The sequence below is a fragment of the Xenopus laevis genome, chromosome 1S (genome assembly GCF_017654675.1).
Source record: "Xenopus laevis strain J_2021 chromosome 1S, Xenopus_laevis_v10.1, whole genome shotgun sequence".
NCBI classification, from domain to species: Eukaryota; Metazoa; Chordata; class Amphibia; order Anura; family Pipidae; genus Xenopus; species Xenopus laevis.
This window is the reverse complement of record NC_054372.1, coordinates 96,596,965-96,609,863: the sequence shown is the minus strand read 5'-3', so window position 1 is coordinate 96,609,863 and position 12,899 is coordinate 96,596,965. Positions and strand designations below refer to the sequence as shown.

Below are 12,899 nucleotides of genomic sequence, written 5' to 3'. Positions count from 1 at the left end.
TTGCATGAAAAAATGGCATTCATTAAAGGTATCAACCGATTGTGTATGGGTAGGCATTCAAACAGCAAACCTTCAAACAGCTGTGTAAAATTCTAAAGTAGAAATGTATTTGTGTACAAGAGGTCCCTTACGCATTTATGTTACATTAACAAGTAGTCATAGGCATGAGTCAATGATAAGGATTGCTCACTGATTGCTCTTAATATAATCAGATTATTTCGCTCCCCTAGCTGAAGGGTGAGGCTGGTGCATCTGAGCTCCACTTGACTGTAGTGATTTTTTGGTATGTTTCTGTGCCAACATTAAGTGGTGAAATTCATTAATGGCATTAAAGGCTCTACTTGCCCTTCCATACAGTTGCTCTTGACACTGCTGCTTTCAGCCTGTCTCATGTTTTGCACATGTGCTGACGAAGGGGGAGTTTTCACCATCACAAGGGGTAAGTAGCTCTAGGTTTCCCACAAAGGCCTGCATAAACAGACATAGTGAACTTGTGCCTAAGCAAGTCAATTTTGCAGAAAAGTGCAAGTACAGTCTTATGCATTTCATGAACTGAAGCAATTGGGTCAGACACATGTACCACTAATTTGCATTTATGTTGGAATTATGTTAAAAAAATGCATTGGGTAAAAACGTGGAGACTTGCACTCAAAATTACACTTTGAAAACTGCATAAATGACCTTGTAAATGTGAGCTAAATTCAGAGTTTAAGGCGATTTTATTGCTCCAAGTCTGACCAAGGGCTTCCAAGATGTTTTGAAGGACATCAAAATGTTTTTGTCCTTGCATTATTTACACTAAAGAAACTGGATAGCACTGCATTAAATGGTAACTTTAATATAGTCAACAATATCTACTCTCCTTTGTGTGCAGATTGTAGTGGTAGGTGTCCAAAGCGATTGAACTTTGCTTATAAGTTATAGTGATGCCTTTTCCAGTGGACTGTATTTTCTGTTGTGTTGTGTTTATGCCTTCCAATTAAAACAAAAAAAGCAGTCGTGCCATGCTTTAAAGGAGAAGGAAAGGTTAAAACTAAGTAAGCCTTTTCAGAATGGTCCACCTAAATATACCAGTAAACCCTCAAAATAATGCTGCTCTTAGTCCTCTGTAAACACAGAATTTATTTCATTCTATTGTGTACACATGGGCTTCTGTATCAGACTTCCTGCCTTCAGCTTAAACCTCCTTGCCCCGGGTGTGAGCATGCTCAGTTTGCTCCTCTTCCTCTTCCCCCCACCTTGTCTGCTGTAATCTGAGCCCAGTGCTATAAGTGAGCAGGGAGAGATTCAGGCAGGAAGTGATGTCACACCAAGCTAATACTGCAGCTGCTATCCTAAACCAACAAAGAGCTTCTAGAGCTTTTTACTCAGGTATGGCAAACCATTCTATAGAATAAATATAGCATTCTAGCTTGCACTTTTGCAGCTAATCTATTGTCAATAAAATGCCTTCACAGCTTTCCTTCTCCTTTAATGCAAAAGCATATGGGGCATTTGGATCTTGAAGAATCTCACAGTGAGAGCTGTAGTAAATCAAACCCCCTTCCTTGAAGGCAGATACTTGCCATTCAGTTGACGTAGAAACACCCTGACTGTGGCACAATGTTGTGCCTTTGAGATAGCTATCGTGGGAGAATGCTAACTTTCAGTGTCGGACTGGGACACCAGGGGCCCACCAAAAAACTTCAGACTCGGGGTCCACTCTCAGAACTATTTTCTTTCTCTCCTCACTCAACCTCTATTGTCCTAGTCTCTTTTCTTTACATACTATAATCTATTATTCCATGTATTAAGCCTCTTTGTTCTCATAGAAATAAGGAATAACCATGAAATAGGCCAAATGTTTAGCAGCATAAGGGCCCACTGACACCTGGGCCCCCCGGGAGTTTTCCTGCTATCCCTGTGGGCCAGTCCGGCACTGCTAACTTTCAAGTTCTCCTGTGATATTCTCTTAATCGCAGTAGAATATGCCATAGGCAACATTTGAGATTAAAGGAAAACCAGTTGCCGGAGGGGAAGGGCATTTTGATTGCTGCGATTCTCGTGAGAAGTAACTCCACGCTCCATGGCCATATGGCTGTTATTTAACCTATCTTTGTAACCGGTCATCAAGTCAAATAAATCACGAATCTTCTGTCTGAAATCCAGTGCATGCTGAAGAGCTCTAATCACTATTAATTAGTAGTATGAGATTAGAAAGGTTAGAAAATGCAAAAGCATCAGTATCAACAGTCACTTCAGATGGAGCAAACTTTAGCTAGACATTTGGATCAGATGGTTCACCTACACCACTCCACTTTAAAAGATTATTATCAGACCTCGATCCCCTGAAATGTATGCTGAAACATGTTGGTTGGTGGGGTTTCATGAAAAAAAAAACACTGCTCCATCTGCATTACGTATTATACAAATGGGATGGGAAATTATCCTATATAATAAAGTTGAAGTGTCTCTGCGTCCAGTCCCTGTGTCCGTGGGATTGCGCTACTGCGCATGTGCCCCACGGACCGTCTCTGGCGGCCTATATATAATAAAGTTGAAGTTTCTCTGCATCCAGTCCCTGTGTCCGTGGGATTGCGCTACTGCGCATGTGCCCCACGTACCCTCTCTGGCGAATTTTTTTTAGACTAGAACAATTCTGTTTTTATAAATGTTTGACTACATATGTTCTAGCGCCCGTTAATTTAATTAATTTAATGTCTAGTATAATAATAATATCCAAGTAACAAAATGCATCTTTAAATATTTGACATGTACAGAAATGTAGATAGTGGGGTTTTTTGGCAGTAAATGAATCAACAAATGTTCAATATCAACCTTTTTGTTTTTCTAACACTTTGAATAAAATTCTCCTGCAAAGGAGCAATGCTGATACAGTACTTTTGAAGAGGTGTCCTTGAGTTAGCATGACCTAGCTAAATAATAGAATATATTAGTGTTCCACAAAATATTATTTATTAACCTTTCGTTCTTTCAGACTGTAAGTGTTCAACATTGTCCTTATGATTGGCATCTACTCTGAGTACCTCCTAACAGAGGGAAAAATACCAATGCATAAGCACATAACATGGTAGTCTCCGACAAGACAATAATTATATAAACATTGACATTCAGAAACAATAAAAGAGAATAAAAGTGTCTTCGTCAACTGTCAGATGTTTTGTCCCTTTCACACCCCATAAAAAGAAGGCACCTCGCTAGTGATGGGTGAATTTGACCCGTTTCGCAACAAATTTGCCAAATGAATTTAAGTCTATGGGTGACAACAATTTTTTCGGCTCATTGGAGTCTATGGGTGTCTTTTTTGCTGCAAAAATAATTAGATATATTTATTCATAGTATAGGTCTAGGTACCCCTTGTAAACTTTTTGTGATACTGACTTTTCTTCACTCCTGACAAATAGATACATTGTTGTTCTTGTAATCTATTTTATGTATGCACAGGATCATAGTTAAGGCATGGCAGGAGGCACATGCCTGGCCACATAGAATTTAAGCAATAGAAAAGGTAAAGTACTTTCCAGTGGAAGAGAAAATGTGTTTATTGTTTTTAAGTGAGTAGGTGACTGTTGCTAGTTCTCCGATACATTATAAAATCTAATCAACAAATATGGTGACTATGTGGTGTATCTGGATGCACTGTTAGTCAATGTGTAATTCAGCTGCACCTCATGTGAACCACACTCAAATAAATTTGAATCATTTGATTGAAATGAAGCCTATAGGAGATGGCCTTTTCATAATTCTGAGCTTTCTGGATAATGGGTTTCCAGATAACAGATCCCATGCCTGTATAAGCACAGGGCTGTTCTGGCAGTGTCTGTGCAACATCAGATATATAAACCATGGTTGCCAACTAAGCCTTAACCACTTTCCACAATATACATAGAGGCACATGTAAGTGTCCACAATGACATCTATAAATGCACATAATGCTTGACGGAACATTAATTGTCAGAGTTTTCAGAACCACTACTCATCTAATGCATAAATGATGAACATGGAATGTATTCCACCTGATTTCTTTGAATGGTCACAGGATATATACTTCTGACATTAGAATAAATCAGTGTAAAACCTATTTCTGTCCAGTTTCAGTGCTGCTAAGTAATACTGTTTCTTTAAAACAGAATTCCTCCTTGTGAGATATCTTTGCTGTCTCGGGAGTAAGCTTCCTTGCAGTATGCACTGGGTCACAGTCCTTTCTTATTTTTCCACCCTGCCTGCTCCTCTGTGTCCCCAGTTTATTCAGTACCTGCTGCTACCACTGATCTGCCAGCTGCTACTGTGAGCCTGTCTTCCCTTTCCAGACACAGCTATTACCTCCCAGCAAGATCTGTATCACAGCAACACCACCAAACTGTTCCCATGTTGGCAGAGAGCTCCTGTGTGGCTGTTTTCCCCAAATTTGTACAATGCAATGTCACGACACAGGGAAGCTTGCCTTGCTTTCTACTTCTATACCAAATGAGGCCCTGCTTTCAGGTTTGGAACTAGAAGCAAGGAACGACTCTAGGTGCTTTATTTTAGCAATTGAATGGAACCACCAAACTTTGTATAGTCCTTTACATTAAATAATGTAAACACTTCTTACAACATCAAATCATACTTGGGTCTATGAAAAAAACACAAACAGTCTCTATTTTAACAGTGTGCTGTTCTTTTATCTCCAATAAACTGTTTCTTTCTGACATAAACTGTTGCCATTCTGCTTAAGAGATGGCATAACCGGTAGCCCAATCTCACGTTAGCCTGCAGCTTTTTTTTAGACAGAGGAGAAACTGCACACAGACACAATGATTCTCTTGCTTCAAGAAGACATAACTTTATTAACACTTCTGCATTAGCAGACAAAGATCATGTCACATGACACTGTATCAGTATCAGATCAGTATGGGATCTGTATGAGAGCACACACATTAATACATATCTTAAAATAAACGCTGTAATGACTCTCCTTGTTTTTGTACTACATATAGATACTTTTGTCCATCATAGGTGTATGTTTAGTATCTAGTGAGTATCCCTAGCAGAGCAAAAGACATACCTCCCAACATTTGAAAAACGGAAAGAGGGACAGAAAGTTGTGGTTTGAAATTTTTGACCATGCCAACTTTATGACCACACCCTCTATAATTACCATGTCCATTTTACAAAATTTGGCAGGTACTGAACGCTTGAACACATTTATGGGAGATTTAGTTAATTTTTTAATGTATTTCACCAGTTTTGCTAATGAAAGTGAAATGCCCTTTAAGCTGCGAGCCTCAGTTCTCCCAAGAAACCTGCTTATCTTAAATAGTTACAATTGTATCTTTGCTTATCTTAAATTGCTACCAATTATATAATTATAGCTGGTTTTCTGGGCTCTGTGCCAAAAAGTCTCTTATTTTAAATGTTTCAGAAACGTTGTATCTTTTTCTGGTATCAGTGCAAAGAGAAACTTAGACCATTTCTGTAAGAAACCTGGGACTGGGGCTGTCACAATCATGACTGTCCCCCAGAAAACAGGTCAATTGGGAGGTACAGTGAATGTTTTTATTTGCAAGCACTGAAAGAGCAAGTTTTATTTTTACAGAGCAATGCTTGAAAGGGTTAATGAGAAGGGTAAATCAGAGATCACCAATTAAGAAGATGAAGGGTGTTTCAAGGTGAAGAGGCCTTGTTCTGGCTAGATACACTATGTTACCTATACCCAGAGTACTAGCAGTTTTGCAATCTTGTATTGGACAAAAACAGTGCTCTGTATCTTTCCATCATCTCGAGTCATTCCATCTGGGAAAGCAGCCAGTTCTTCAGAATAAAAACCGTAGTAAATCCTTTACACCAGTCATGTATAAACCCTTTCATGGCCAGAGAAGCCACCACAGCATTCTAACATAAAGAGCGCTATGTTAGATGCAGTCACATGCAACGTTTAATCATGGTTCAACTGCAATGACATGCATGTTTATGAAGTAGAAAGTGGATAATGTCAGTGAATAACTCCCCATTATGAAAACATGCCATCAACCATTACACTTATACAAGCATTGTACAGAAACGTACAGTATCAAAATGAGTCTGAAAATACATAACTATATAATTCAGTGTCTTTTACCAAGCAGAATACTTAGCTCCAGGCAAGCCCCAAACTCATACACCTTTATGCCTGAAGCACACATAGCTGTGACAGGCCATCCTCTGCTTAGATATGCTCAAGCAAATGCTTTGAGCAGAAGTCCACCTGCTGTAGGAACCACATTTCCTATACATTGCTTGGAAAAACAGTAAAGGTGGCCATACACGGACCGATAAAAGCTGCCAGCAGACCGAGTCTGCAACTTATTGGCCCGTGTATGGGCCCCCCCGACAGGCTTCCCCCCATCGAGATCTGGCCGAAAGTCGGCCAGATCTCGATCGGATGGGACTAAAAATCCCATTGGATCGCGGCCGCATCTGTTCGTTTATGCGGTCCCGCAATCCAACCGGCAGTTACTATTCGTTAGGATCCGATCGTTGGGCCCTAGGGCCCATGATCGGATCAGCCCGATATTGCCCACCTCATAATGGGCATAACGGGGAGAGATCCGCTCGTTTGGCGATCTCAGTGTATGGCCATCTTAAGAGACAGAGAAGGGTGTTTTTAACAGCAGCAGTGGTGAAAATGCCACATGCAACAATAGTCCAAATGAAGTAAGAGACGCAATGCTGCTCCTTTCAAGTTTATATCTTCAGCAATCTGATAGTTCTTAAGCATTCTATGCAACCATTCTCTTTCTATTTGAGGGCAATATTTTCTATTTTTGTGCAATAACATTTCTACCTTTTCAATGACAGTGACAGCAGGGGGTTAAATATAGGAACCCCCAGCATTCCATGCTTTAATCATGAGCTACAAACATGAAAGAATCATTGCCACTGATCAATACTAACACCCAGAAGCCGAGCTGGCTTTTCTATTCTTTTTATTGTAGGTGAGTTGCAAAGGGAATATCAGCTTTCCTTCGTAACTCCAGCATTCCGTTTGTCATGCAGCAAAAAAATTGACTCTTTGCTGACAGAGAAAGGGTAAAACTCCACGTTCCGACGCTATGAGACTAATCGCAGGAGTCTCGTCGGATCTAATGTAAGTAATACAATACAATAATACAATACATGACTGTTGGATGAAGACGCAACATGCAGCGTTCGCATCTGACAGTCGTGTCATGTCGGATGCAATCAGCTTCTACTAGCGACATTTGTATTACTTACATTAGATTCGGCACATCCAACGTGACACCTGCGATTAGTCTCATTGCGTCGGAACAGAAGGTATCGCAGGTAAAGTCGCCCGTGGAGTTCTACCCTAAAGCTACTTTTCTGCACACACAACAGCATCATAATAAGCATGAGCCAGTTAGTTTTGGGAATAGGCCACCAAACCATCTTTGCTATGGCAAACAGTCAGGCATTCAAGCATTTTCATCCCAAGCACGTTAACAGGAAAATGACAAGGCATACAGTAACTAGGGTTGCCATCCGGCCAGTAATTTACCGGCAATGTAGTTGCCAGTAGATTTGTAATACCATTAAAGAAAGCACTTGCCCCGCACCTAATCTGCTCAAAACTTACCTTTTCTCCACCTTCTGGCCATGACGCGTGGCATGGCTTCACCCCCTTTTGCATCATGGCCTGCCCCTTTTGTTCCCGCCCCCAACACCAGCCGGTGGAAATTTTAAGTAAAGGTCGCAACCCTAGGCATAACCCTATTGGCTTGTGGGTATGTCTCTAAGAAAAGTAATATCAATAAATTAAAATATAATGCAGTGTTGCCCTGCACTGGTAAAACTGCTGTGTTTGCTTCAGAAACACTACTATTGTTTATATAAATAAGCTGCTGTATAGCAATGGGGGCAGCGATTCAAAGGAGAAAAGGCTCAAGTTACACAGCAGATAGCAGATAAGCTCTGTAGAACATATTTAATGTTATCTGTTATCCACTATTTATCCTGTGCCATATAGCCTTTTTTAAATTTCTGCCACTGCTACACAGCAGCTTGTTTATATGAACTACAGTAGTGTTTCTGAAGCAAACAGATCAGTTTTACCAGTGCAGAGCAACAGTACATGATATTTTCATTACTTTAAAAACACTTAAATTTTTTGGTGTTACTGATCCTTAGGTAACCTTCTGGCTTCAAATTACAAATATTCAAGGGGGTATACTATACTTCTCAGCTTGGAATGGATTCCAGAACCTCTGCCATATGTGTTTGTTGATCTCTCCTAGCAGGATGCAGTGACGTTTTGTACAATTTAGAATAACAATTTGTTACATAAGTACTGTAGATATAAAATATAATAAAATTGTATATTATGAGCTGGAATTAATTTTGCATAATTTGCAGCAAAATTAATGGATCAATTTAAGAAAAAAATATCATGCTTCTTTTGGCAATAATTCATTAGTATTGCCCACTTCATTTTATATGCGTGTATATACTTAAAATACAACATAAACTTGCTATATAAGCAATAATTCCTTTTTAATATAAGTAAACACACATAAACCTTTGCATAAAAGAAATACACAGCCACGAAATGCCGATAATCTGAAATGTGGAAAATTAAGCAACAAAAAAAAGCATATAAAGCTACCTGACCAGATCTATACAGAACAAGTGTTCAACAGAAAATTTTAATATATTAAGGACAAAGAGTGTTATGGAGTGATATATCCTATACAATTTTACAGCAAAGAAACTGTTAACCAGAAGGGAAAACCTGAGCTTGGGAGAAATATCCTTTGAGCCACCTATTAAACAGAAAGCCCAGAGCCTACCCACAGGAATATATATATTCGGCCTGAATCATGCACAAATGTGCCATAGCCAAGTACAATAGCTGCACGCAACAGGCATAACTCTGATTTTGTTAAAAATATATATTTTAAACCATTCCAGCTGTTTTTTTACGTTCCACCAGAGTGCTGTAAATGAACGTGGTTAAGGTGGAGAAAGAAAAAGAAACAACACAAGCCACATAGCTGAAGAAAACAAAGGAGACCAACATTCATTTTTAGTGTAACACACCAAATATTTAACATCTGCAGTTCCACTTGGGACTGGACAAAAATATACTGACCAGCCTTTATTTGTTAATCGCTCCCATGATTGTCTGTCTTCCTTTCCACCAATTCATATTTCTTCTGTGAGTGACAGGTAGTTCATTTTGGATCAAACTGACTAACCATCACATAGCATAGGTATTCTTTACTGAATGGAATGTCTATACTACACATTGCCACCCCCCATAGGTGCTTTTTGCAAGTCAGCAATCAACAGTCATATTTTTTACTTCCCAAGTTATAGGAAAGCACCACTTGACCATACATCTGAGGAGAAATCTCTCATAATCCGAATAAGGTACATACAGGCCAAGCAATTACGTCCTAAGGGAATCCAAGTATGTAAGGAAGGTCATTTTTATGGCTTTATCAAACCTCTGCAAGCATAACATATCCAAATTGGAATTAGCAATCAATATGTAAGGGCAATACAATTGAAAAAAATGAATGCAACGCAAGAATTCCTTTTTCCTTTTCATCTTTTCCATCTTTCCCCTTAATCACTGAAAACAGGCACAACTTGCTTGATTAACCAAACCACTGCAAAATTTCACTTTTAAGCCGCAGTAAGTGTGGGGTAAGATGAAACTTACATAGTCATGGAACGCCTTGGCTTCACTGGAGTGCTCACATGTTTCACGTCTGTCGGGGGCAGCACAATACAGATCCCAGAATACACTGTAAAAAATATATATACATAAAGTTAAATGAGCATGGAAATCACTTTGCATTCACAACATTTCAGACAACTCATACCAACTGTACAATTGTAAATTCTTATTCTCTCATTCTTTAAACATAATAAAACCTTTTTAACTGTTGCAAAAATATCTTACCAAAATAATTTAATATTACACACATATCAGCATTATTAAAATGTAACATGTTGAGTTTATGTCCAGTTTTCAGCTCAAAGTCAGATGTCAGAAACAACCCAAAGAAAGATTAGGTCAAGACAGATAGTTCAGGTCTTGTGTATTATTGTGGGCAAATAATAGAAAATGGTGCAATTCACCAACTTATTTACCTACAGTGGGGTTTGTCCCCTCATAATTCAAGAGTAATTGTGCAAATTATTGGTAGATTAGGCAGCTGCATGGACACAAAATGCAGGAAAGTTTAAATATGCATAGTTCCCAAGGACAAGGTGTGCATATAACCACTGAACAGTCCACACAGCAACATGTGGATCAATAAAAAACTAAAACCAAAAACATTCTTACACATTGCACAGTGAGATTCACAATGTAAAGTGGATAACAGAACTCTTAGTGAGAAACCTACGTTACATGTTTAATCAAAAGATGGCATTATGGCAACAAAATTCTGGCTTACAGGTAGGAACCAAATTATAATTAAAGAGCCAGAATAGCATGAGAAACACATTTGAATAAGATGCTGCTTTGTCTTGGTAGGTCAACACATTTGCTAACCATAATCATCTGGTATACTGCTAAACAGTATGTGATCTTAGCAAGTTCTCATCTTGAGAATAATCTTTGGCTACTGTGACCATTTATTTCCACTAGAACCGAGATGCTCCAGTTGGCTTTGTGCCATTTGAAATTGGATGGAAAAAGTCAATCTTTTCATGCTCCAAAAGAGATCATTTTTACACAAAGATCAAAATATTAAATTGCAGTACTTCCATATGAAATGGTCCAATAGCAAAACATATAAAATATCCAAAAATAAAAGAAATATGAGAAACACCACCCAACAGCAAGACAGAATGCACAATGTGATTGTTAAAGTATCATCGAAAGTTTAGAGCGGTGGCACTTGGCTTGTTGTCCCTTAAGCCAAGGCACACAAGACTTGTAATGCCTCAGTTTTCCAGAGCTTCCAATAAATGCAAAGACCAGTACTTCAGTGGTAATTAACAACAGTTTAAGTATAACTGATGCAGATATGCCTGTTAATATTGTAACAATTTGTTTTGTACAACAAAGAGAGGCAAATCATTTAACCAACTCTCTAATTGGGCTCAGTACACATAATGGAAGCACATGTGACACATTTCCTATGTCCAGCTGCATTTGCATATGTCTGATAACCATTGTTTGAGAGACACTGAGGGGCAAATTCACTAAGATTCGTAGTTGCGCCAGGTGTAACTTTGCCGCACTTCGCCACACTTCGCCACACTTCACCAGGCGTAGTTTTGCCAGCGCTTCGTAAATTCACTAAAATCCGAAGTTGCGCTCAGGGGTAGCGTAAGGTTGCGTAATTGCGCTAGCGTTGATTTGCTAAGTGAAGCGAAGTTACGCTAGCGAAGGCTAATTTGCATACCGCGCCAAATTCAAATTTCAATGGAGGAATACGTATCAGCACTACAAATGCCTAGAAAACCTTCAAAACATCAAATAAAAATTTTATTTTGCCCTACACATGTGCCCACTGTCTAGGTAAGTTGCCATGAGTCAGGAAATGTAGGGGGGAAGGAGGGGAGTCCCAAAAAATTTTTCGATCTTTTTCAGCCTATCACCCACAATGTAGAAAACACGCCAGCGTTTTTTGGGACTTAGAAAAAATGTTGACTTTTTTTGAAGCAATCCCTATCTACTCTATTGCGCTTCGCCTGGTCTGAGGTGGCGAAGGAAGTCTAGCGTAAAAGGTAGCGTTCAGTACACTGCGCGCGTTAGTGAATTTGCCTAGTTACGTCCGTAGCGAAACTTCGCCAGGCGTAAGGGTGGGAAGTAACACTAGCGAATCTATGCCAGCGTTCGTTAGTGAATTTGCGCAGTAACGAAAATGCCAAACGCTAGCGAAGTAACGCTAGCGTTCGGCGCTTCGGCGCTTAGTGAATTTGCCCCTGAATTTATTTTATCCAGTATGGTTAAAACAATTAAAAGCTACATTGTTTACAATTATGACATCAGTTTTCCAGTTAAGATAGATTCTGTTTTACCATAACTCTGTCCAACTCACTCCACCATTCCCAAGCATTGCTTGTGCTGGGATACTATACCATTAACCAAACACCATTTCCTTAAGGATTGTATGGGTGTTGGTCCAAACTATTCCTTTATATGCTCTCATACTGTAGTCTTTGTTTTATTTAGATGATGAAAGAGCACTGACTATTTTCTTATTAGGCAACGCTGCAGTGGAGTTTAGAATTCCAAGAAATTGAAATCAACATGCTCCAAGCAAGACCTGACGGATGAAGACTCTGTTCTCTGTATGTGCTAGCAAAACAACACAATGTGCTGCTAGTTTTGGAATTTAGACCTAAATTTGCAGATTGTGTACACCAATTCTTCATTAGACTTCTATTGTATTGTGAATCTTAATTCCTCATTGCAAACCTTTAACACCTGCTTGAAGGTGGCAAAAACTTTTGGAACAATTTACTTTTTCATTAAGAAGTTTTATTACATACACTACACACTCGCAGACAATGAAATTTGCATTCACTAATCCTACTGTGTTTGCAAAGGTACATTTTTTCGCATTGCAAGTTTTTTGCATTAGCGACCAATATTACATACCCCCCAAAAGAGATGTGATGTATATTGTTTTCATCAGTACTTTTTTTAAACATAGGGAGCTAAAATAATTTCTATAAAAGTATATTTCATTCATACATGCTCACTTATGCAGCAATATAAGGCCTACACTAAAGTCTGTTGAGAGATCAGTTGTTTCAACTAAAGATAATGGACCATGTATAGCGTTTCACTTCAATCATCATGTAAACCAATAAAATCATAAGTAAAGTGCTGTTTAATGTGTTATTTCCTTGCAACACCATGCATCACAAGGCATAAAAGTTGTACTGTGCTACATTCCGGTATTATCATA

The 12,899-nt window shown here is 38.9% G+C and overlaps 1 protein-coding gene across 2 annotated transcripts in view; it reads right to left on the bottom strand.

Annotated features, from left to right (window-relative positions):
* ssbp4.S (single stranded DNA binding protein 4 S homeolog) overlaps positions 1-12,899 on the bottom strand; it is a 212,243-nt gene that overhangs the window by 137,187 nt on the left and 62,157 nt on the right. For both annotated transcript variants that reach the window (XM_041572787.1, NM_001086136.1), the window contains 1 exon segment: positions 9,686-9,770. In XM_041572787.1, coding sequence (XP_041428721.1) covers positions 9,686-9,770 — 85 coding nt within the window.